Source organism: Haliotis cracherodii, unplaced genomic scaffold (genome assembly GCF_022045235.1).
Source record: "Haliotis cracherodii isolate W230 unplaced genomic scaffold, xgHalCrac1.p SCAF_10, whole genome shotgun sequence".
NCBI lineage: Eukaryota > Metazoa > Mollusca > Gastropoda > Lepetellida > Haliotidae > Haliotis > Haliotis cracherodii.
The window spans coordinates 41,719,731-41,746,846 of record NW_027266265.1 but is presented as its reverse complement, the minus strand read 5'-3'; the positions used below and the strand labels follow the sequence as shown (position 1 = coordinate 41,746,846).

Genomic DNA, 27,116 nt, shown 5'->3' with positions numbered 1-27,116 from the left:
AAAACCAACCATTGAGAGTTGAAGACATGACAACTCTCTTCAAGTGTTCAACCTGGTGCACATTTTTCAAATCATGGGGTTGCAAGAATGTGAATAGCATTGACCTTATTGAAAATTTGTACACTGTTTATCACATAGAGATAACCTCATTCAAAGGCTCACTCAAAAGGCTCAGTGTAATTTTAAACTCCACTGGCGCCATGGCTACTTGTGGCTTGAACGTTATTCATTATGTTTTATAGCATGTTTGTTCATATTGATTCCAACCAAGGGAAACATCTTAGAAAATTTAGAGTATTCGGTCTGACTTGATAATGTAGAAAGTGTGCATGTGTTGGTAGATATGTAAGGCCACTGCACTGCCTTAATCAAGGTGATAAGTACACTGACAGTTTGCTTTTATGTGATTTTATCAACATCAACAAATCATATTTTGATGTACATATTACTCTAACCAAATATTCAGCAACATTATTACAAACTATAAATAATTAGAACAAGGTGATTGCAAACAAAGGGAAAACAATTTCAAGTTCTTAACTCCGCAAATGTGAACGGATTGTCAATATAACACTACAAATTTGCAACACAATATTGTCTCAGCAAAACACCTGTGAAATACTGCATAAAAGCTAATCCATTTCCCTATAATCAATGTGTAGTCATTACTGTGCATGTCCACAAATCCATTAGTCAAATGATTAATTAACAATCTGCTGCAGCCGGTTTTTAGCAAATGACATTTCAGAACCTGTCTGCAGTGAAAAAGAGATGGTGAGAAAATATTTGCAAATTAATAGTGATTGAAGACTGCTCTTGATTGTACTGTATTGGAGCAATTAAACTCTCTCAAATTATCAACGATTCTTCAGCATCGTTTTATCCAAATGACCATGCTGCTTTGTGCTTGTTGTATCAACACGCCACAGATGCAACAAAATAACATCCAGCTCCTAATGACTTCCTGTATTTTCATCCCCAGTTGCTTCAAATCACCTTCCCCAGGGCAATGAATAATTATTGATCCACATGAATAGCTGATAAATATTGATTTGTGTATGATATGTATTACTCGACAATACACAAAAAGGTTGGCTGGTTGGCAAATGTTCACCACAACTCCCCAAGGAGTTGAAAAGTGGAAGGGCCTAGACTTGGCCGAATCTTGCTGTTGAGTGCCATAGCCAGGCCATGAGATCAGCACATTATAACAGCCAGGCAAAACAATTATGTTTTGATGTCGTATTTGTCTCATGAGGGACCGAGTGAAACAAAGATAACTGTGCTGCCATGTTTATGAGCTGCATAAAAGCTGAAGGCTGAGAAGCCAGGGCCTGGTTATTACTTCATATATCTGAGACAGTAAGTCTGAATATTGATTCCAATAAACTCCCCTGCTTTCAAACAACCCTTTTATGTTGGCATGAAATGATTCAGCCAACATGTATGATAACACAAAGTCTTTCTGTTGCTTCTGAAACTTTAACACTGTTGTGAGTGTCTATTAATGCTACCATTTTTATTACAACTAGATTTGATTATTTAAGTTAAGTTAATAAGTTTATTTAGGAATAAATAAATTGCAAGTGATTCTGTGGCAATTGATTGACTAACCAGGCAATTGTTTCTGGTGTATATTTTTTCATTAATAAAAAAAATATACATTTAGGCCACACCCACAAACGGACAACTTTTTCCTAATTGGCTGATTATTGAATTAGCAGGGCAGTATTGCGGTGAACGATGTCACTGATTTTGCATCTTTTTTTAGTTTGTTTGTTGTTTAATGACACACTCAACAATATTCCAGCTATATGGTGGAGGGGCGGTCAGGTAGCCTAGTGGTTAAAGCGTTCGCTCGTCATGCCGAAGACCCAGGTTCGATTCCCGACATGGGTACAATGTTTGAAGCCCATTTCTGGTGTCCCCCGCTGTGATATTGCTGGAATATTGCTAAAAGTGGCATAAAACCATACTCACTACATGGCTGCAGTCTAGGCCAGACAATTCATGGATTGATGTCATGAGCATCGATCCACGCAATTTGGATACGATAACATGCATCAACCAAGTCAGCGAGCTTTTGACCACCCGATCGTATCTTACAACAAGCATACCGCCTCTTATGACAAGCATGCTGGGTTGCTGAAGACCTTTTCTAACCTGGATCTTCATGGGGAACAAGCATGGGTTGCTGAAGACCTATTCTAACACCAATCTTCACGTGGCTTGTGTTGTTGTCAACAGCATTTTTGAGCTAATAATAATAAGCAGTCTGTGAAGTTAAATCACTGTTGAAGCATTAACTTAAAAGAACTGACTTCAGTATGTTTCCGCGTTTTAAGGAGATATAAACTACACTACACAGATTTACAGTGTGCACACAAAATGTTGATGTCAATTCTTAAACAATAAACAATGACTTTGAAAATGTACTCTCACTAGTAATCTCTATCAAGAAATTGAAAAAAATACAAACAATAATATCCTCAAGTGGATTTGAGAAGCCTCGGTATCAAAGTAGACACGGTTCAACATGTTTGACTTAAGAGAGTTTTCCTTCAATATAGGTGTGTTGGGATACATTATATACACTAGAGCATTCCTTATGCCATATTCTACTTAATCAATGACCCACTCTCATGAGAGCTCTCCATTTCAAATGTCGAGAGATTTGACCTTAATCCTCCCCTTTTGGATTTTGTGGTGGTGAAAACTGATGTCATTACAAGTTTAATTCAGCATGGTGGTACATTATAAACTATATACACCAAATACACTCTGGTTGAAGCAAGTGTCCCAATAACAATCTACTTACCTATATTTTGTCCCACAGTCTACTTTAGTGAGCCATGCCCAAGATTTATCCCAGTTGGAGCACGCTGCAGGGAGACGTCGTAGGACATGCACCTTCTTTGACTCTCTCTGGACACTGAAACAAAATGTTTATACTCCCAAATGATACGCAATGAGTGACATATTTTGTACTGCTACAAATTGTTTACCTGGCATACTTTAAAATGGTACACACTACAATGACTGACAATATGCATCACATAGGATACGGTCCAGTGGTACGAAAACGTAATAAGCGCCCCCGGCCATATTTGCTAATATATTGGCTAGTGAACAATACCAATTAGCACACCTTCCGATTGATGGAAAAATGTATCTCTCGTATATAAACATTTCTGGCTGTCAGCATAAACCATGAAATTCATCTTTCAACTGTTTTTTTCACCAACATAATATTCTAATAAGAGCCCCCTATTTCTAATTTTGAGAGCGCCCTGGGCGCTTATTACGTCGAATACGGTACCATTTTCTTAGGGTGTGGTTGACAAGAGTTGTGAAGCATCATCATTACCAGACTGTGGTTAATAAAGGTTTGACCAGGATTTGGACAAGTGGCAAAGTTGCAGACTCCAGAAATGATTTCCAAGACTCCTTGCACATTGTCATCGCACATATAGACATTTTCTTGTGTTTCTGACAATGCTGAGTATTCATTAAACTTACATGTACCGGCAGCTACAAGGAAACATTAGCAGTCTGATGCAAGATTCAGGAACATTCAGGAAGTAAACAACACATGATTGACATCAATCTTTAAACATCTGCAGGAACAGTCTGACTTAAGGGAGACCTGATAAAAAGTGTTGAACTTGCTGCAATGCCCTGGGTTTAACTGTTATCGTAAACACTGCATCATGTGCATGTCTGCTGTTACCTTGTGGCTACAGAATTTGTGAACTCTGAACTTGGATATTATTTACAATCTGTGCCAAACGATTTTGAGTCTACTAGCCTGAACATGACTCTTTAATAGCATCATTTTCAGTAGATTCTAGTGTATACTGATATTAGCTGTGCTTACTAATTGTTTCACCTAATTACAGATGTGGGGTGGGGTTTTGCACAAATGTATAGTTTGTTTGTTGTTTAATGCCGTACTCTGCATTATTCCAGGTGTATGACGGCGATCTGTGAATAATGGAGTATAGACCAGACATTCCAGTGATTGACAGCATGAGCATCGATACTAGCAATTGGGATACAATAACATGCATCAACCAAGTCAGCGAGCCAAATCATCCGATCCCATTAGTTGCCTTTTACGACAGACATTGGTTGCTGAAAACCTATTCTACCCCGGATCTTCACAGGTCACAAATGTATAGAATGGACAGAAAACAAATAATGTCTCCTGAGGGATGCACAATAATAATCATTGTATCAAATTTTTAGGAAGATATATAAAGGTCCTGTAATTAAATAATTATCAAATCTTGCAGTACAGTACACTACGTCATTTCATTACAGACCATTGTTTTCCCTGAAAGACCCTTGAAATTACTTTTGGGGAGTCATCTCGACCCCCAGTTTTGTAAGTCAAAGTAAAACCTTGTAGATGATGCATCAAACGTAACATCGGGAGAATGTGTCTACAATTCCACTTTAAAAACAAGCTTTACCAACCAAACATCATTAACATGCCAGACACAGCTTTTTGCTGAAAACATCTACCTTTCCTGTCGACAATGCGAATGTATTCAGTTCCTTTTATTGTTGGCTTGTGATCCAGTGTTATTTTGAACATTGATCAAACTAGTGCTATATAATGTATTGCTACAAAGTATATTGTTACAGTGCTACAGACTATGTATCTCATATCAAGTTCAGTTTATACATCAAGACATATGATCCGGGAACAAGCCTTTACCTGGTTTAAGTAGTCTATTGATATATAAAAATATTGTAAAATGAATTAGAGTTAATGCTGAAATCTGATTGTTTGAAAATGTAACAAGAAGGAGCATTTCATTAAGAATGATGCCTTTTGCCATTTATGAATCTTCAGTTTTACTTTGCTAATTATACTTTTCAATGAGTCATCATTTGACATGTATTCCCAAATGACACCACAAAACTTTCTTTGTTTGTTTGTTGTTTAATGCTGCACTCTGCAATATTCCAGCTATGTGATGGCGGTCTGTAAAGAATTGAGTCTGGACCAGACAATCAGTGAGCATAATATCATGAGCATCGATCTACGCAGTGTTAGAAATTGGCACTAGTCCTATAGTCCTTGCCAAACAGGCCAATAGTTAAAGTATCATAAGGACTAGTAGAAATTTGCCCTTTTTAAGGGTTTTGCTATACGTTATGTATTAAGAGGTCGGTGTGACAAGTCGGTGTCGATACCAGAATTCTCTAAAAGATCTTTGATAGAAGTTAGTTACCAACAAATAAACATGTCAACGCCAGTTAAGCATGGCCAAACCATACATCCTCAGGCTCGAGAATTGGTCTATAATGTCATAAATTACATGGAGAAAGAATGCACAAATAAATCTCAGTCATTGTCCAAAGCTAGCCTTGCCACAGGTCTGTCTGTATCTACACAAAAGCGCATCAATGCAGAAGGTATCGCTTGTGACAAAGGGAAGAGTGTTTCATTAGATCAAATTTGAAGTTGATGATTGACCAGTGTGCTGTTCACAAATTTGTACAAAATTTGTATATAGTGCGAAAACAACTTCCAACTCTTGACAGGATCTATGACGTCATCAAAACTGACTTGAATTCCCTTCATTGTTACGATATTTCTCATTTGGTTATCTATGCAAATTTGCTGTTACCGTTTTCACAGTCATCGGTTACCTCACATCAGCACATACTGTTATGTGCTATTGAACTCGCCACAAGAACTTGTTGTCAGCCAAGACAGGACACACACCTATCCATCATACAACTTGTACGATGCCAGTGGGGGGACCTCATACATAATCATACAGGGATAATTGTCAGGTCACAACTCATCTTATCCTGGTTTACCAGGAGTGTCACTTAGAATGACAGTTATCATGCCGTGTTAATCTTTGAGATGATTATTTATCAACTAGAGTTGTTTGATCTTGGATCCTGTTGGGTTCAGGGGTAGAATGTGACCCCAGCATTCCATTGATGGTCGTAAGAAGCAACTAAATTGGGAACCCATGGGATTCAGGGTTAGAATCGGTCCCTTAATGGATTGGGTGGTCAGACTCGGTGGCTTGGATGATGGCATATCAATGTGACCCAACAGCGTCGATCTTAGAGTTTTTGATCTAGGCTAATTATGGAAAAAACATATTTCAGAGAGTGAGCATGCTGCTTTTCACTCAAATCGACAAAATTCCAGCAATATCTCAGTGACAGCCTGTAAATGGTACTGTTAATAGTGGGCACCAGGTTAACAAGTTGCACTGTAGGTACTGAAACACAATCAGCCAGGTCACACACTTCAACCACCCAATCCTCAATGAAGTCATGTCAAACATGTCACACCTATATTTTCTAAGCTGTATACTAAATAACACTACGACTTAAACAAACTATTACACATAAGTATGTTTTATTGCCTTAAGGATACTCTATAGGGATTAAGCAGGACTTTCTACATGATGCCTGCAGCATATTGACTAGAAACATTGGTTGTCTCGGTTAAAATGAGGAATTAATGTCCTTCGAAAAACATATTTTTACAGAAGAAAATTCAGTTCTCTGTACTGAAATTCACCATAAGAAGTTCAATCAATTGGCACACAAAATAGTAAGAAATTTCATCCAAAGGATTCTGACTTTTAAGCATCTTACTAACGGTGTCCAAAATCCTTTCCAAATGATATTAGGCTTAGAGATAGCCTACATTAATCCCTGCTTTAACATAGGGCAGATTGCTTCATGCAAGTGGCTGATCCCGCCCTGCAGGCATAATGCATACATCTCAGAAAACTAGACTTACGCGACAGCTTTAGAGCAGAGGCCCCCTACTCCCAGCACAGACAGCACATTGAAACTCTGGAATATGACGAGCTGCAAGGCAATGCACAGGGACCGCTGGGCCCTCCAAAACGGAATCTGCAACATCTTGCGTCACAACACCAACGGCAGCACACCAACTGAAGTAGAACCAGCTAGAAGTCCCCTGAAAAACAAATGTCAAGTATATTAGATAGATTGTTAGTGATTTATCAGTACAGTCACTGAAGAATATGACATTTACTTCAGCCACACTCAAAGTGGTAAAAACGTGTGCTGAGGGACTTAAATATATGGATCAATAAGTGCACACACAAGTTATAATTGGCTTTCTCTCATATCTAGTCTAGTAGGATGAATACATATAGGTACTGGTGTATACTAAATAACATCAGAAGAGTTTATCTTGTTTATCATTAGTATCTTCATTGTTAAAACTGAGCATGCTGAGGGTAGTGATGTTCTATGGTATTTGAATCTAAAGAACCCTAAATGTTCAACTTTTAACATTAAGGTATTTGACATTCATTCTTAATTTTGAAGAAAGTATATACACAGCATTAGAAATTGGCACTAGTCCTTACAAAACTGCCCAATGGTTAAGGTATCATAATGACAAGCAGAAATTTGCATTTTTTAAGGGATTTATTATACGTTATCATTAAAAGGGCTAGTGGACTAAAACTGTTAGTCTCTATTGCTGAATACACATATATATGTACATGTATCATTTATTGTATATATATATATGCAGCGTTAGAAATTGGCACTAGTCCTATAGTCCTTGCCAAACTGCCCAATGGTAAAGATATCATAAGGACTAGTCGAAATTTGCCCTTTTTAAGGGTTATGCTACCGTATTCGAAGTAATAAGTGCCCCGCTCTAATAAGCGCCCACGGCGATATTTGCTAATATATTAGCTAGTGAACAATCCCAATTAGCACCCCTTCCGATTGATCATGTACACAAGACATATTTATTCGCGTATAATAGGCACTCGTGTGTTATATGCACCTTTAATTATGGGCAATTAAATTCTGGAAAAATATATCTGTCGTATATAAACATTTCAGGCTGTCAGCATAAACCACCAAATTTATCCTGTAACTCTGTTTTTTATTCACCAAAATAATATTCTAAAAAGAGTCCCCTATTTCTAATTTTGAGAGCGCCCTGGGCGCTTATTACGTCGAATACGGTATATGTTATCATTATAAGGACAAGTGGACAAAAACTGTTAGTTTCTACCCCTGATATGCACAGGAGTGTTTGAAGTAAAGAATGTAAGTAGTATTAACTTAATCAGTGGGTTTGTTCATAGTCCTTCATACTGAGGGTACTTTGGAACACTCAGCAATATTCCAGCTATACAACAGTGGTCTGTAAATAAACAAGTCTGGACCAAACAATCCAGTGATTGATATCATAAGCAACACTCATACAAATAAGATACAATGACTGCAATCAATCAAGTCATCGATCTGTTCACCCGATCCATTTACCGGATGTAGTTGCCTCTTACAACAAGCATAATTTGCTGGAGACCTATATCTTTACCAGGAATCCCCATGTATCTTGATCTGAGTATGACGTCAGGGTTAGAAACTGGCACTAGTCCTATAGTCCTTTCCAAACTGCCCATGCCCAATAGCTAAGGTATCATAAAGACGAGTAGAAATTTGCTATTTTTAAGGGTTTTACTATATGTTATCAATATCATTATAAGAACTAGTGGACTAAAACTGTTAGTTTCTACGACTGGACTTGATAGTATATCACTCTTGCTGAATGCTTGTCTATTTGTTTCATGATACAGCCCTCCCCGATTTACTTATGGAGAGCTCCAATGAGTATTTCTAAAGCCTGTGACATTCATCAATTTCAATTTCCTATTTCGTGAACTTCAAATACAAGCATCAATTTCACACAATCATCTATCATATTTACAAGTAATTATGTCACATGATGTAAAGAGATTGGTATTTATGTCTATCCAGATTGTTCAAAATGTTATCAATCTAGTCATACACCATTTATCTGTATTTAACAGCATTGTCTTTCCGACAATCCTAAAAAGCAAATTGTATCAACACCTAAATGTCTACAACCTAGTCATACACCATTTACCGGTATTTGATTCTAACAGCATTGTCGGTCTGAACATTTGAAAGAAACACGTTGCATTACTCTGGTATTCCTACAAAACCATGCCATTCAGTCAACTAAACTTGGCTATTTTGGTCCTCTTACATTGATTCTAACACAACTGGGGGCTGTTTTCAAACTCAGCCCTGTCACATGTGTCTGTCCTTATCCCATGATGTCACTTCCCCAGCACACATAAAGAGTTGTTTGTTACAGAGGGAAATTATGATTCACAAGTCTATTTCAAACTGTGTTCTATGCTTCTAAAACAGGTAATAAATTTCATGTTTAGTTCATCAATGTTATGACCTGTGAAGATCCGGGGTAGAATAGGTCTTCAGCAACCCATCTTTGCCATAAAAGGCGACTATGCTTGTCGTGAGAGGTGACTAGCGGGATCGGGTGGTCAGGCTCGCTGACTTGGTTGAAGCATGTCATTGTATCCCGATTGCGTGGATTGATGCTCATAATGTCAGTCACTGGATTGTCTGTTCCAGACTTGATTATTTACAGACCGCTGTCATATAGCTGGAATATTGCTGAGTGCGGCGTTAAACAACAAACAAACAAAACAAACAAACATTAATGTGATGTATCAAATCAGATCCAAAAACTCATTTCTGCAGTGCTCTCCATTATAACTGTAATTATACCTTATAAAAAGTCTCTAAAAGAACTTTCGAATCATTAAAAGGATACCAGGTGAGTGGCTATTAATTCACCTGTCAACTTTATTTTCTCAGCACTCGCCTGAATGATAATATCAATTAGAAATTGATTCAAGGCTTTGGTTCCTTGAGGTTTCTGTTAGAATCCAGGGACCTCTCGTCTTTAATCATAAAGCCTAAACACTGGATACAACAAAGGCTAAATATCAAATGTATTTGCACTTGCCTTGCCTAGAGGATTCAGGAGGGTACATATTCTTCCTTTCAGCACAAAAGACCCTCATTTTCTAAGTCAGCGTTAGAAATTGGCACTAGTCGAGATGACCTTGCCAAATCACCCAATAGTTAAGGTATCATAAGGACTAGTAGAAATTTGCACTTTTAAGGGTTCTGAACTATGTTATCATTATAAGGAATAGTGGACTAAACATGTTAGTTTCTACCGCTGTCTGAACTTGTCAAATTCATCATAATAGGAAAACATCAAGTCTTTATTTTCCATATGCCCATAGGACATTTCTGATGATTATTGTGTGTGGCAGTTTCAGGCAGATTCCTTTGGGTATCAACTGGTAAGTGTCTAATATTTCACTTGTAACATGTGTTTCATAAATCTGCCATACTTGTACAAGTTGTAGGGACCAAGCATTGCAAGACACTGGTAGGATGCAAATTATTTCTTGGGGTTTCAATGCAGGCATGCCAGGTGAGATCCCTTGTTTCTTAACATATTTCAAACAGCTGTTTAATCATACTGAAAGTATACGTATATGGTGATACAAGCATGTGCCAAGAAATGTTAGCCTGTACCTCATGTGGCATTCATTAATCCACACTCCCTTGGCAACCTTCTTGCCAAGCATACAGATGGTATTCATTGCATATGATAAATAATTTATGTGAAAAATAACCATCCAACCTAAAATTATGATTTCCAAATAGGTTTGTAACATCTATGTAAATGAAAACCTTAAATCATGATGATCATTAATCAGAGGGATAAAAAATAAAGAAACGCTTCTTGGGAATACTGCATCATATTCACTTTAAATACACCGCTTCATACGCTTGGTCATTCATATTGCCAATAAAAAATGTTTTTATAATTTTCACGTCATATGAAGTATATTCTCTTAAAAAGAAATGTTTGATAACTGACATTGTGTTAACATGGTTAAAAATCTGTGTTTCTCGATATTCTTGGTGGGAACAAATTTAAACTTTTCATTATGCATCACTTTTGTTTTCAATAAAATAAATCATGAAGTCCTACCTCTCTCCTCAATTTTGAGAAAAATGTGCCGAAGAAGACTTCTTCTTTTAATGCAACCTTAGTTGTTTACCATTATTACCGATAATCATTGTATACTTCAGTGTGAAAGACTGAGTTTTCTGGAGTTGAGAAAAGTGATATTTTCATTGCAGTGAACAAAACACTTTGACGTAACTATTGTCATACAAGAGTTACCTCCCCTCAAATTGTCTCCCTTTATTGTAAGTGTCTAGCCCATACAGATGACCAATGGACATTTATGAAGTAAATATCTTTCTTGCCGTTTGTTATTATTTTATTCTCTTGAAAATGTTTTGTTATCAACTGTAAATTTCTCACTTAAATCGTCAGTTTGTTTGTTTTTGAAAGCACCATTTTTGTTGTATTCTTTCACTTCCAACAGCGGTCTCATAGTTTTAAAAAACATTTTTTTGTTAAAATTGATTTTGTATATATATATAAAATCATATCTAAATGTATGATAGAATTTTCGTGACAGTAAATATTTCTTTTATACCTTTGGTTATATTTCATAAGATTTTGCAAACACGAAACTACTTTTTAAGTTGCAAATACAGGGGTTGATGAACCATCCCTGTGTCAGTTAGGGAGAATTTACGTTTCAATGAAATAATTTAATTTTCCAGTAAACAACTACACAAAATGTATATAATAAATAGGTTATTCCATGTGTCTTGTAAAATTTTATGTTTCTCTCATCTTGTGACAGGGGGGAGAAAAGGAGATTTTTTCACTCGTTAATATATCTTTTTTACCCCCTTCACTTGATGGGTTGGTAGTGAGTGGTTTGATTTGGGAGGGATCATGTTGTCAAAATCAACAGCACTACCCCAGATTTATCATAGAGGCTGGGACAATATATCATCAGCTGGTCATAATATGATATATATCGTGATAGAGATTTATCATGATAAAGAAAGAATAAATAATTAATGTAAACAAAAATATATTTGATACAGAGTCCATGTATTATTATTATGATTAACTTTGGATTAGTGACCAAAGTAGGAGATGGTAACACTAACAGTAAACCCCAAGGACTCAAGAAACCGCTTAAATTGAAACACAACCAAGCCTTCTGAAACAGCACATCATTTGGAACTTGCGTCATTTCAGAAACCTACAGTATAAATAATCCTAGCTAAATCCTACATCCAATATCCTACATTGGTTGACTTAAATTTCAACACAGTGACTGAAAGAGTGATATTCATCATTGCTGTGAAAACAACTTCAGTAGAACATGTAGAACGGGCCACTAAATTTCACTGGAGAGTGCTTCAAAGCTGACACAACCACTTTCAGTATTCCCTGATATCCTGAACAACTACCTAGGATAGCATTCACGTTTGTGATAGATTTAATAAAACATTCCTGGAGCCCTACTTGATATAGCGATAGCATACGGAGAGCTAGGGACAAGTTAAAAACCTCCAATCTTGAATCAAACCCGGCATACAGTCTCCGAACTACAGATTTCCAATAAAGTAGCAAATCCATGTGATAATGCGAAAAAACTAGTGATTTAGCCTGGCAATGTCCTGCTAAGGCTGGTATTTTCTTCCATCAAATACTGAACTGGAACTGATGGAAGTCTTGTACAAAGTTCCAGAAAAAACTTGCAGCTTAGTCCTTTTATCGTCGTGTACATCACTCAAAACACAAACAGAGTGTGCAGCTTATTGTGCATTAAAATAGATGCCTGATATCACATTTATCTCTCGACTGAGATTACAAGACATTTTTCTTCAGCGTAATTATTTAACATTAGCTGAACAAATTACATGATACACTAGATTTTTTGTTTTAGTTCTTAACTCTAAAATTTAAGTTAAGAATACCTCTACTGATAACACAGACCAACATAAAAGCTGTCTTTTTTTATACAATTTTGTAATGATCAAGCCATGAGTCAGAAACTGAAGGAAATTCTTTGCCAAAGCTCTTTACCATTTCATCAGTATTTTAATGAGGTCTTTTGAATTAAATACTCAGGTCTGTCACATTACAGTCATAAATCATTGAGCCAAACTTCCCTCCCAACAAAACAACTGTGCTTGATACCTTTTTACTCTCTGTGAAGTACAAAGATGGAAGGTACAATGCCACAATGAGTCGCTAATCATAAGATGACATGATACTACTCATAGACTTGGTTTCCTAAAGCTTCAGATGTCTGAACATTAGATGGAGATTAAATTGTTTCCAGGACAAGTCAGAAAAAAACGTCCAACACAGGAAGGTGGTAAGGATCAAAACATTATGCTTGAAAAACATAATCCTCAGCTCAAAGAGACAAAGGTTATGAAAACATATATCAGAAAAATATTCCTATGGTAAGAACTGGCCAAAAATACCACTTAATCAACATTCTAATGACTAGATGCTCACAGGTCGATAAATAATCAGTATCAGACACATAAACATATTGATATAGCTCATAAAGAAAATAAGGCTTTTATCATATTGGAGTTTCCTTTGTACATGAGGACCAGAGAATTTCAATAATATGTGAAATAAGAAGCACTGTGTTTGAAAATAATGATTTCATCATATTTTATTGGAATACTGTACCAAGGTTATTTAAACATGATAAATGAAAAAGAGACTTTGTTCTGTTTCAACGACTGACTGAAGTCTGTTCATTCTGTTTATAACACAGTATTTCAGATCTGTTCATTTTCCAGGACACTGACTGAATGTCATTCAAAATGTTCTGAACATACATGATATTTTGTAATGATATAGAGTGGATAAATCATGAAAATGCCCTATTGCCAATTTGTCTTTAGCAAAATCACTGTGATACACATTTTTTCATGCAAATGCCAAATACATTGTATGATGTATATTTCACCAAGTGACACTAAATTTGAACGCATGGAAATGAGGACATAATGATATTCTGAATTTACTGATGTCATGATCATGTTAATGATTATTCCACTTGTCTGGAATAGAATATGATTAGTTCGCTGACTTTCATAATTGATCACATTATCTTTATCACAAGAAACAAAATGAGAGAATGTCACTATACTTGAGAGAAGGAACTTGCAAAAGAACTTGGAACTATTACCCACCAACTAGTGGTCTTGCCAAAATATTTGGCAGCAGTTGAACAAATTTACTGGCTGGATAAAATATCTAAATTCACTTACTCCAATTTTATTATTGCAATTTCCTTCATATAAATGTTTTGACAACACAAATCAGAAGGTTCTTTAATACTTCTTTATATAACATAAGCCCAATTTATTCAATGTTCAAGTAAAAGAGACTGGGAATTGAAGATTTTAGATGCCTTATAGTTACAGTGTTAGAAATTAAGAGGTTAACATGTTCAAGGGGCCTTGATATTTTCCACTACAGTATTTTAATACCAGAAGCTCTTAAATCTTGTAGTCTCATTATAAACCTTTGGATCCTCATTGTAAGTATGACAAAGACCCTTGGCTTTCATACATTATTTCAAACTCTGTTATCATATGACAGCTGTACGAAATTAAGGGGTCTTGGAGTTCTTGAGGTTTACTGTTAAAAGTGTTTGAAATTAAGCATGTAAATACATATGGTGAATGAGTCCTTGTCATATACCCAAATAATAAAATCTAAAGACTTAGGGGGTTCCTAGAATCATACCCTATAGCATCAGCATGATCAACTCTAAGGAAACCTTAATTTCAACACTGCGCTAATATTTCAATCCAAGAGCTACAGATCCCCTAAAATACATTTTTTAACATAAGGGTTATGACAAGATTCCATTACTTTCAGCCTTATTTTCAAGCACTGATCATCATGACCATGCTGACAGGTAGAACCCTCATAAACACACTGTCCAGTGCAGCAGGTTGTCTGACTCATTAATAATAAACATGGTAAAGGTTACTCAATACTGCCCTCCGACACTGGCCACTTAGCCCCTGTATGATGTATCCATTGGCTTTAAACAGCTAGAAATGATATTTAATGCCTGGTTACCCCCACTGAGTGTTGGCATCAATTATAGTTTATCAATTTGTAGTGGCATGGATATTGCTTATCAGTATCAAGTGCATTAAGGAATACTGCCTTGCTCAGCCTTACGATAGTGTATTAATAAAAACATTCCAGAAAAGTAAAATAAAAACTCTAAAGTTTTATACCCTGGATTACCAGAAACACTGGCAGTCGGTGACTTTAGTTACAAGTCCAGTACAATCTAGCTACTTCTGTACTGCACAATGTAGTGCGCTCAACAACAGTCAGTGTCCAAAATTAAGCATGGTCGAGGGGACCTTGTGGTAACCCTAATGTTAACGTTAGAGGTTTGGGGTACACTAAATTCAAATAGTACAGGGGAAAACCTCAAAGACAACATCCCTTCCTTCCCAATTGATGCTACACTGAGGCAAGAATACTAGTATTCATACTGCACAATAGCACCCTTGTACATGTAGGACAGCTGTGTGCTTAATGCTCTAGTGATTTGACCATAGAGTCCAGTTAGGCACTATAGTCCTAAGATGTTTCCCTTGCCCTTTTAATCACAAACTGCATCAACCCTTAGGCTTTGAAATACACTTAGAATATCCTTATTATTGTGACTGAAAGAATGCATTTGATAAAGTGCATGATTATAACTCACAGATGAGTAAAAAATTAGAAAAGAAAATTGCCACATATTTTTGGGCTTCATATCTCTAAAATATATATAGTTTACTGTATAAAATCTTTATATATATATATATATAATGTTAGTGCATGTGTCTGTTTATTACCATCAGAAAATGATTATTCTATGAACAAGCTTATTGTTATTGTGAACATGGCAAAAAGACTTCAGATGTTTTTCAAGTACGTGTAACATGTTTAAACTGTTCTTGCAGACAAAAAATTGGGGGAAATGTGCTTTAATAACATTCACAAACAGATGTGAAACTATAAAAAACAAACATTTGCATATTTGTAATATTTCTTTATATAGTCGAGTATTGTCTATCCTAGGTTTGGAAGTAATATATAATTGTTAATGAATCATAAATTCAACTGAGCAACAGCTGTACAGAATAATCATGATGACGTTTTTGTGGAGTTTTTCCTTCAGCAGCATTGTTATTAGATCTAGGCTCAAATGGATGAAAAAAATCTATCCCAACATTTACTGCAAATTACGAGACCTGCAATTTTCCGATCATATATGAAGTGTTAGGTGAAATGGGCCTTAGTACTCAGGTACTGGAGTACATGTACTTGTAAGCCCGGCAAGCCTAGGCCACCATGCCTGGATGTTATTCCTAACTCTGCTCTGACATCGAAAATAAGGTAGCCTAAATACTGTGTTAGTAGACGCAGCTCACATTAGGGTAAGTTTAATGGGAATGTAGATCTATAGATCTACGTGTAGAGCAAAGTTACAAAATAAGACCATTTTTTTTTCATTATCATGAAGGTCTGAACAAGATCGCACCAACACAAGACGACCTCTTCTCTTGAACACTGCGAGAGCAGGTGTGTCTGAACGCTGATCTTGCCTGGTCGAATCTAATAGTACCCATAATTAGAACAATGTTTACGAATGTTAATCGTTCGTTTTCCTTCCACGTTAAGGATGATACAAACCACTAATCATCAACAGACGCACATATTCACAACGAGCAGAGAATCCTACCTGTACTAGCACCAGGCCGCGGCCGACACAACATCGCTGTATTTACAAATTCCACCGCTGCTCGCATTCCCACTTCTGTCGTCTGCTTCCAAACGAATCCCCTTGCCTGACCTCACCCGTTTTATGAAAAGCTCTTGCTCCAATGTCAAAACGTATCCATTCCCGCGTGTTCAATTCTGGCACTGTAGGCCAAATCTGCGACAAAGGAAACGAAAATCATTAGTTCTGACAAAGCTTTACCATGCTTACCATTCCTACACAACTACAAGACAGGTGCGAGGTGTACACCCAAATTGCACCCCGTAAATATTTATACCCTTTCGGTAGCGCTGCATTTGAATCAACGCACATCACTGCAATAAATGTAGAAGCATCGTAGAAAACCATGAGCTTTCCACAATAAAACGAGAGCCTTGAATCAACATCGCCGACCGATGTGAATGAATGAACGGATGGAGCGACTGTGCCGTCGGTCACAAGGGCGGAACAATTTTACACAGATCAATAGGAGCATTGCAACATGCGTTAGGATGGTGCGCACGGGAGCATCTCGGTTTACGCCGTGGATGCGAGATGTGGAGGGGAGGTAAACGGCTTTGGAAGTAGCAATGGAAGCACAAATAGACATAGCTTAAGAAAATTTGCCTAATTACAGAAATATTAGGTCTGGTAACTCTGGTTTCGTGATTTTCTCCTCCGCTTCTGTTACGAAGATATTGCAGCTAGAAAACGTTGAATAGCGTTAAGGAATCGGCCCAGCTCTAGATATCATATCTGCTATACACATCCTATAGAAATTGCTGCTTGGTCTAAATGTTGATCTATCTATTGTTTATGCATTAAAAAATGATATCGCATTATCGATTTTCAGTGTTTTCGTACGAAACTGAAAGTTTGATATTTTAAATATCGGCTCTATTGAGCAATGTTTGTGGTTATTGTACATGCACATATTTATTCGTGTCAAACTGTATGGATTAACTAATGTGCCTCAATCACATAATACCACTACAATAATTAAACTACCACTAGACTCTACTACTATTTTTACAGGCCCCGTGAAGATCCGGGTTAGAAAAGGTCTTCAGCAACCCATACTATGTGTCAGGCGACTAACGGGATCGGGTGTGTGTGTGTGTGTGTGTGTGTGTGTGTCAGGCTCGCTGACTTGATTGATGCATGTCATCGTATCCCAATTGCCTGGATCGATGCTCATGGTGTCAATCACTGGGTTGTCTGTTCCAGACTCGATTATTTACGGCCATCATATAGCTGGAATATTGCTGAGTCCGGCGTTAACCAACAAACATCATCATCACATCACATCATCGTACATAGAGTCAACTTGTAACGTCAGTTTGGTGTTAGGCAATTTCATGCACAACACGATAAAGGACAGCCAATATTCTTTATATTGAGTGAATTAGTTGATCGGTATTGTTTTACACCGCTATTAGCAACATTCCAGTAATATCATGGCGGGGACACCAGAAATGGGCTTCACACATTGTACCCATGTGGGGAATCGAACCAAGGACTTCGGCGTGGCGAGCGATCGCTTTAACCACTAGTCTACACCACCGCCCCTTCTTTCTTTCTATTCAGGTTTCTGGTTAAATAAAAATATAAACCTAAAGGAGAAAACGTGAAAAATCAAATAGTCAAGATGTCACTTTTATCCGCTATTATGAATCCATTTAAAGGTTTTAGCATGTGTAGAGTTGTAGACATCCTACATTTCAAAGAGTAAAAATTCACAAAGACTTCGATATCCTTCTCTTTGTCGACACAAACATTGCTGGTCGTATCACAGGTCATATGGACCCGTGAAGATTCCGGGGTAGAATAGGTCTTCAGCAACCCATACTTGCCGTAAAAGGCGACTATGCTTGTCGTAAAAGGCGACTAACGGGATCGGGTGGTCTTGGCTCGCTGACTTGGTCGATGCATGTCATCGTATCCCAATTGCGTGGATCGATGCTCATGATGTCAATCACTGGATTGTCTGGTCCAGACTCGATTGTTTACAGACCGCCGTCATATAGCTGGAATATTGCTGAGTGCGGCGTCAAACAACAAACCAACCAACCAACCAACCACAGGTCATATGCATGTGACACGACTTGACACGAATAAACTGATTGAAATACGATTTCTATCTGACAGTGATGCCCATCAGTTACATCAGAGTTAAAGTATTCATAATTTCTAGTTTCTTTATTTTATGTAAATTTATTCCATATTTCATTTGAAAGATTAAAAATATTATGATTTGTATATACTTTTATTCTCTATAATAGCTCCAAAATGAGGCTCATTTATATCACATTATAGTGTTTTCTATTTAAAGTGAGGTAAGACTCAAATAGCCCTCCAATTTTAATTGCATGCATAAACAAATTCTCCACAAGACTGTATGACAAACGGAACGACTTCAGCTTTCCGCTAAGACTATTTAATAATAGTTTTATTGAAAACGACTAAAGACATTTAATTATTCATCAAAGGTAAGAATCATCCCATATCAAAAATCATAATGCAGTTATTTCCTTTACAACATATATATTACTATAACAAATCAGAGGCTACCAGTTTCCGTGACTTAACCAACAGCTACGACCAACCGTAGGCTGAAGTAATTGCAGCACATTATCTGTGTTTCTTCTACAGTTTCCGCAACCTGACGATAATTACCCGGTAATCACGATAATCATGGGCATTTTATAGACCACCAGGGCAGTAAACAACAATTAGATCCCCGCTCCCGTCATTCCAGCCTTGTGTCATTTTATCGTTAACAATAAGACTTAACTTGCTGCAATATGTAATTGGGGAATTATCTAGTCTCCACTGAACTTCGAGGCAGCATATGGAATACTGTAACGGGAGATTACAGAGGCTGGTTCGGCTGCATGTATGATCAAGTTTATAGCGCTGCGTTACTCTATTAGGAGTAAATTTGTTTTTCCCCCACAAATTATGAAACTGATAGTTAACAAATTATCTATTAAATAAAATGACCCCTCCTAGGTCCTAACATGGTGGGGGTCTACACCAATAAAATCGGTGTTTAGCCTTCCTATCGGGAACTATACACATTCTACTCGAAATACCCACATACACAGAAAGGTTCGAGCGAATGGCAGCCAATGCACATCTGCAATTCTGATCACCTGTGAACATACAGTACAGCAATTGCCATACCACAGAGACATTAAGTAGACAGTATTTTTTATTCGTTAACGAGGGCAATATCAGATTTTATGACGACTGTCGTTATCATATAAATGTGAATATGATGATCTGGTATACAGTATCACAGATTTATTTCGATTTGAACACTAAAGTGGTAAATTAAGCAGAACAATAAGTTAGTCCCGCTGTATTCCGCTACCCCCCCCCCCACCCCCCTCTCCCATTTCTAATGTAGATAAATCCAAAAGAAACATGGAATTCGGGACATATGGAAATAAGTAGTACCTTTTCTCACGTGTATATATGTTTGTTTGTTTGTTTGTTGTTAGCGCCGAACTCAGCAATCTTCCAGCCATATGACGGCAGTCTGTAAATAATCGAGTCTGGACCAGACCATCCAGTGATTGACATCATGACCGTGTATATATGGAATGGAGGATCAATATTATTTTTTCAGAGATGAACGTCATATCCGTACCCTGAATCTGACGAAGTATTAATATATATTTCCCATCAGTTATCTTTGCAAGAATATAATATATCATGTTTTTTAACCTAAAGGCAATGTCGTTTCACATGCATTCATCGTTCTCTCAACGTGATGTATACATTAATACCATGCACGTCATCAATAACTCGCAACGTTGCACACGCTAACATATGTAGTTTATTGATGTGGCAATTTCACCATTGTAGGTTCTAAATGATCATATTTACCTGCCGTTTGTCATTTCTATATACAAATATATGTCTTGAAGAATTCGAAGTAATATATTATGTCCACAGCAGACACAATCGACAGTTGGGATATTTTCGACGACCTGGTGATTCATTTCAGTTCATATCGACGACCCTTCAGCCTAAGAGCAAGATTTCATATATTTCATTATAAATGTACTCAAAGAGCTATCCACGCTGACATAACCTTTTAAATACATGTGTAAAAGGCTCCGATAAGCGCGGGTTAAATATTCACGAATAAGTGTATACCGCTCTGGCGCCAACGTAAATGGAAATGGTGATGATTTTTTTAGGATATTGCTATTTAATACACTGTGAAACAGAAAATAACTCAACTACTGCTATGTTCATATATTATCACCCGATCAATAAAAACAGGATGTGCAGTACTATCAATTATGTAGTTATAATTCTTAACCATAGATATATATTAAAAAATCACGTTACCACAACGTGTGTCCGATTGTTAAAATTCGAGCCAAATGGGTCAACCTGTGTTAGGATTTAGCTGGAATATTGCTGAGTGCGGCGTTAAAACAACAAACAAACAAACAAACAAACAAACAAAAGCAAAACAACATGTCTGGCAACCAAGGCTGACAAGATTCAGCCTGAGTTAACTAGTGTTAACTAAGCATACCCCGGTCAGGATATGAAATAAAACGTATAAAATGCAACCTCGTATATATATTACAAAATGGCGTCCAGGAGAAAGGTAAAACACATGACCTATATGTGTATTGCTATATTACACAGCTATAAGAGGTTAACAAGCATTACATTTCTTGAAAAAGCTGCCATTGTTCCTGTTCTACTTAATTATTCATGTGAAACAAAAACGTTCAAAATAACGCGATGAACATCAAACGGATATGCATAATCATTACCAAAGTATTATTATTCATGGGCGGGTACAGAGAGAGAGAGTGTGTGTGTGTGTGTGTGTGTGTGTGCGTGTGCGGGGGTGCGCACCCCCCTTTTTATTTCGAAAAAAATCTTTATTTCTGTGTAAATTACCACCAAAGACAATAAATAGATCTTGATTGTGCACCCCCCCTTTTCAAAAAAGCTGTATCCGCCCATGTTATTGCTCCTAAAATATTAATATAAACAATTGACATTTACCTTTTCCTGACGCTTATCAGTATACATATATAATATTAATACCTAGTTAAAGGTATTCATTAAAATGCTTTTGTTCAGGACTGAATCAATAAATGAAAAGAATTAGCTTTAACGATGACGTCACTTGGGGGATGCTACCGGGGTATGGCACCCCAGGGGTTCATTAGGTATATGGGCAACTTAGGTCAACCGAATTATGACGTGAATCGGTTAACATGAGCTAACAATCAAGGTTAGAACCGTGAAGATCCGGGGCAGAACAGGTCTTCAACAACTCATGCTTGCCGTAAAAAGCTACTATACAGGTTCGCTGACTTGGTTGGTGCATGTCATCGCATCCGGATTGCGTACATCGATGCTCTGGGTGTCAATCATTGGATTTTCTGGTCCAGACTCGATTATTTACAGACCGCCGTGACGCCGTCATATATACGTTGAAGCGTTGTCATCAATCCTGTCATGTGGCCACGTTTCAAAATAGGACAAATCCGAAATTGCAACTAGCATCGTGAAGACTATTTTATTAAAACCATTAATTCAGATTTAGGACTATAGGTATCAAATCAAGACCATGTTATTATTTATCCTGGTTACTGAACGTAAGATATAGAAGATGTACAACAATAACGGTACCTGAAATTCACGTCGGAATCTGAATCAAGGGGCATAACTCTTCATACACTGAGTTGTGACGGGTGCTAACATGTGTCGATGTCATGTCGGTGCAAATCCAGGCCAATTCAGGGCCAATTCTTCGTCAACGGAGACCAGCGTGAATGCACGATACCTTTCGGCCCAATATTTCATAATTCTTCTGGCTTGGGGCGTTTGAGAAGCCGCGTAGTTAAAGCGTTCACAGTTGACAGCGGCAAGATACGCCATATTGGTACAACTCCTTTGTATCATGTTGTGACCTACGGCTAGAATATTGTTTTCGAGGGTCATGAGGAAACGGGATATACTCTACAAGCAAAGACCCGCCATGAAACGCTCTATAAACAAACGTTATATGCCGCTCCCAGAACTACCAAATAAAAACTTCTTTATAGCTTCAGATACTCATCGCGCGGAAATGAAATTGAAGGTCTATAAAAAATGCTTCACTTTTTCCATCTGTTCTAAATAAAACTAGGTAATGCACAAAACAGCCCGAAAATACTTTCAAGAGATACGGAAAATTCCTGAACACGAATCTTCCATCAAGGGCTGTAAACTCGAGTTCGCGTTTTACATAAAGTAAACACGCTGTAACGAATCATGTATACGAACGCCTTTGGCGTCAAGTGGTGGGATTAATTAAAACCAGAACCCTCTTTTACTGTGCATAAACACGAGCAGGACCCGGATGTAAGGTGACAGTGTGAAATGTGGTAATTAGTGATGCTTGTAGTGTTGACAGATAGTTGTCAGTTCAAAATAAATTCATGTTGTGAATTTCATCAACAGGGCAGCAGAACTTCATTACGCTTTAGTAACCATAGAAACGATGGTTAGCGTTGCGATCTGGGGTGAAACCTGGATTAATCAGTCCAAATTAATACATATAATAATTACAAGCGACATATCCATGCACGTTCGGGGATTTATACGGGAAGTGGTATTAAGACGTTCTTCAAGCCTTAAACCACCAATGCTTTCGCCAGACGGAATGGTGGCTGTATCTTATTTGGATAAAACCCGAGAACAATCTCATCCCAAGAGAGATACACACGAGCCTGATATACATATCTGATAAGAGCAGCCTCAGATAGACAGACAGTTGTACTTTCATATCGCTTTTGCAATAAAGTACGAATATTATTTTCTATATCCTGTTTGACAGGAGCAACAAAAGTATAATAAGATTCACAGTAAGTGGCAAATTCCTTATTCTGTTTACATTTACAACTTCAGTGTCACTGGTACCTGGTGAATATCATGAGCAGAATTGTTTATAATAAAATTTATATACTATTTTGAAAACTAATTATTGCATCAAATTTCTTATTCTATTTACATTATGAGTGAAAAAGGTTTGTGTGGTTGGACCAGTCGTCAAAGGCTGCGCACCTACACATACTATGAACCCTCGATTATCCAGTATATCATTTCTCCATTCTTTTGGGATAAATATCCATCGGCCTATTCGCCGTCCTCGCCTCGGCTTTCCGGTCTCTAAGCTCAAAATGTTTCTCGCTCATTAGAGTAATTTCATTGGATGGCTATTTTTTGCGTGACACAATGACAGACCTCTCACCCCCGGTCTTTTAGGACATATTAGAGAGGAACCAAGAGAATCATTTTCATGGCATGAGACCCTTGCCAAAGTACATGAGTCTTGCTTGGCAGATTTCGGATATGTTGGCTTCCGAGTCTGTTTGAGAAACTATATTTAAAAGTAAACATGGGTAATTGATGTGTATTTAGTTCACATGGGTTACTTATCCCAAGAATAGCTGCAGGGTTGCTGATGCGGTTTAGCAATAATCGCTCACTGTTACTTATCAATAAATTACTGTCGATGTCACGTATACCTAGAATCCCAGCATCAATAGGGATTATGTGTGCTTATATAAATCTACCATGATAATGGACAGTTTTACTGAAATAATACTTTTCAAACAGTTTACACACTTGACACTTTACAGACACCATGCAATCTTATGAGCACTTAACACACAGAACACACTAACAAATCCATGATTAGAGTAAACATACAAAGACGACATGAAAACACTGCTTCCAAAGAACTCCGCCCTGCCTTCGTAATATTGGAACCGATCTGATAATTACGATCTTCACACCTTGGTACAACGCACGTGCAACATAGTTTTTACACATCGCACGTGCATGAAGTTATAGCGCCACCTATAGCGTTACGACGTGTTGTTATCGTCTAGTTAAAACGCACACTTGAGACCTTTTCAATTCGAAGTCTTGCAATCATTTCCTGCAAATAATGTAACGGCGTGTTCCTCTGTACTAACCTAATATAAGAAATACTTGAGGATGTGTCTTTGCAAACATACGGTATTGACGAAGACTTGGGATGAGCCCAACGGAAGATATAAATCGATTTTTTTGGTAGTTTCTTTATGTTCTCTTACGAGTCTGAATTCGTCAAGAAACAGAACACGCGGGATTATTCTCCTGGGTTCGTGACTGCGATATTTGGTTATTGCAGTGGCTTGAGGCAATTTCTCTGGGTGTCGCGGAAATTAGCATTCTCCATTGGTGTGGAAAACACGAAATAAATTTGGAATGGTATCTACATTCCACGTTCCATAAAAGCAAAATTGACTTTTCTGTTTTGATACATCACAACGGGTGCCAAAGGGGTTCAAAATGGCTGTCGGTAGTCTCGTACTTCAAGTCTCGCGGGAACCTCAAACCGGATTCCAAGTCTCGCGTGGCCAGGTCTCTCCGTGTGTGGAATTTGGAATTCGCTTTCACGCGACAACCCAATTCCCTGTCGGGAAACTTACTTAAAGTTTCGATTTTCATGTAAGCTACAGGGTCTTGTGAGACACGTGTAACATTAGGATTACCATGCTAATTACAACAAGAAGAGAGTGAACGCGACAGCAAAAGGCCACTGGTTCCGCGAGCCGTCCCTCGCGGCAATGGAACTATCGAGTTATGTTAGCTGTTATCATTATTACTCTAAGTTGGTATTAAGCGCCGCGTCTTATCTCTCGTTACTAGACCATAAGCATTGTCATCTCAGCTCCGAGTCAGGAATTTGGAAAGGGGATCAGCAATATCTTAATAGCTTGCTCAAGTCCAATCCTATTGTTCCGAACAACGTCAATAGGACCGTGGCGTCGAAACTAGTAGATTTTTTACGCTTTTGCTGCAAATGTTACGGGAGGGATAATACAGAGGATTGAATTTTATCCAAATAATATGAAAGGAACTAGCTTTCAGTAAAAAGGACGTCAACATAATTAGGATTCCTCTTATGGTGTTTGATGTCATTGGCGAACCGGTTTTCTTGGAAGAAATGCTTTTAAGATATAGGGTAACAGTATTATAGTGTATTCTGTAATAGCCCGCAGCACGTGGGTCGACTCAAGTTCAGGAAGCCCTTTCAGTCGTTATTGTACCTTGTGGTACATAAATGGCGGGAGATGATATTTAGCTCTCGTGTAAACTGAATAATTAAGTGCATTATATTTAGTTGATGAAGTGAACTTCTAGCCACGTAACAAATATCCCATTTGATTTAAATATAGCAGATACCAAATGGAATACTGGAAAATGTTATAGTGCAAGGTCCGGTTTGCATATTCAAGGGGCGGGTAAACAACGTTAACACCGATTTAGAATCACCCCGAGGGAATTTGAATTCGGATTTTCTGCGTGACAAGCAAACGCACAACCTGCTGTTCTACATGGCCCAACATGAAACGTACAATATTATTGCTTCAAAATAGTTTTTTTTATTGTTATGAATCATACGAAGTGCCAAGCGACACTTTATTATAAGTCTAACGAACATTTACATATTATTCTTTTCCGAATTATGAGCACCGGCCAACCCCGCACCCCCCACTAACCCGAACGACTTACACAATCTCATTAAAATCCGATCTTGGTGCTCGCTACCGCTACACATAGCAACATCCAGGACTAGGATCTGATTTTAATGAGATTGTACTGTACCAATTTTCAATACATTAAATAGTATTTTAGAAAATATTAAGTTACCGATATTTCTTTTTATGCCTGTAACATAATTAAATAATAGTTTAGAAAACATCAAGTTACCATTCTTCCAACAATCCTTAAAACATAAAAATAATTTGTTGCCTTTCCTCATTCTATAAAAATGTGCCCAGTGACGTTGTGTTTTACAAAACGCGAAATTTACACCGGACCCCAGATCACACGTAGCATAATAAAAACTCAAGAAGCGTTCAAACGTGCCCTTTACCATACCCAGAAACCTTTTCTATTCTCTGTTGCTCACCTACTCACACGGCATAGTGTAACAACTACCCCACTTAGTAGCGATGGGGGCCCACGTGTCTCTTGCCAGCTTCATCACTTAAATGTCACCTGACTACAATAGGCCGGATGGGAGATGTACAGTGCTCATTATTTGCTTATACATGCCCGTGACTATGGAAAGTTTCTTCTTATATACTACACGCGCATAAGGTCATATTTATGTGTATGAAACACGCGCACCTGCATATGGGCTCTATTACACACATGTGGCCTTTCGTTGGGAACAACCCGTGAAGATCCGAGTTAGAATAGGTCTTCAGCAACCAATGCTTGTCGTAATAGGCGACTAAGGGGATCGGGTGGTCAGGCTAGCTGCCTTGGTGGAAGCATGTCATCGTATTCCGGTTGCGTAGACCACTGGATTGTCTGGTCCAAACTCGATTACTTACAGACCGCCGTCAGATAGCTTAAGTTTGGCGTTGAACAACAAACAAACAAACAAACAAATCGTGAGAAGATATTCAAACGTCAAATGGACGAGTACTTTTAACTGGGCTC

At 37.7% G+C, this 27,116-nt stretch overlaps 1 protein-coding gene across 6 annotated transcripts in view; it reads right to left on the bottom strand.

The window, feature by feature from the left end:
* LOC139454392 (uncharacterized) overlaps window positions 1–27,116 on the bottom strand; it is a 195,254-nt gene that overhangs the window by 22,286 nt on the left and 145,852 nt on the right. For 4 of the 6 annotated variants that reach the window (XM_071236057.1, XM_071236063.1, XM_071236060.1 and 1 more), the window contains 3 exons: window positions 16,566–16,760; window positions 6,788–6,970; window positions 2,819–2,932 (listed from right to left, as the gene is read on the bottom strand). In XM_071236057.1, the coding sequence (XP_071092158.1) occupies window positions 2,819–2,932; window positions 6,788–6,912 (239 nt within the window). In that variant the 5' untranslated portion in view covers window positions 6,913–6,970; window positions 16,566–16,760. Of the gene's footprint in view, window positions 1–2,818; window positions 2,933–6,787; window positions 6,971–16,565; window positions 16,761–16,881; window positions 17,000–27,116 lie in introns of those variants that run through there. The other 2 variants (XM_071236061.1, XM_071236058.1) reach the window with 2 other exon arrangements.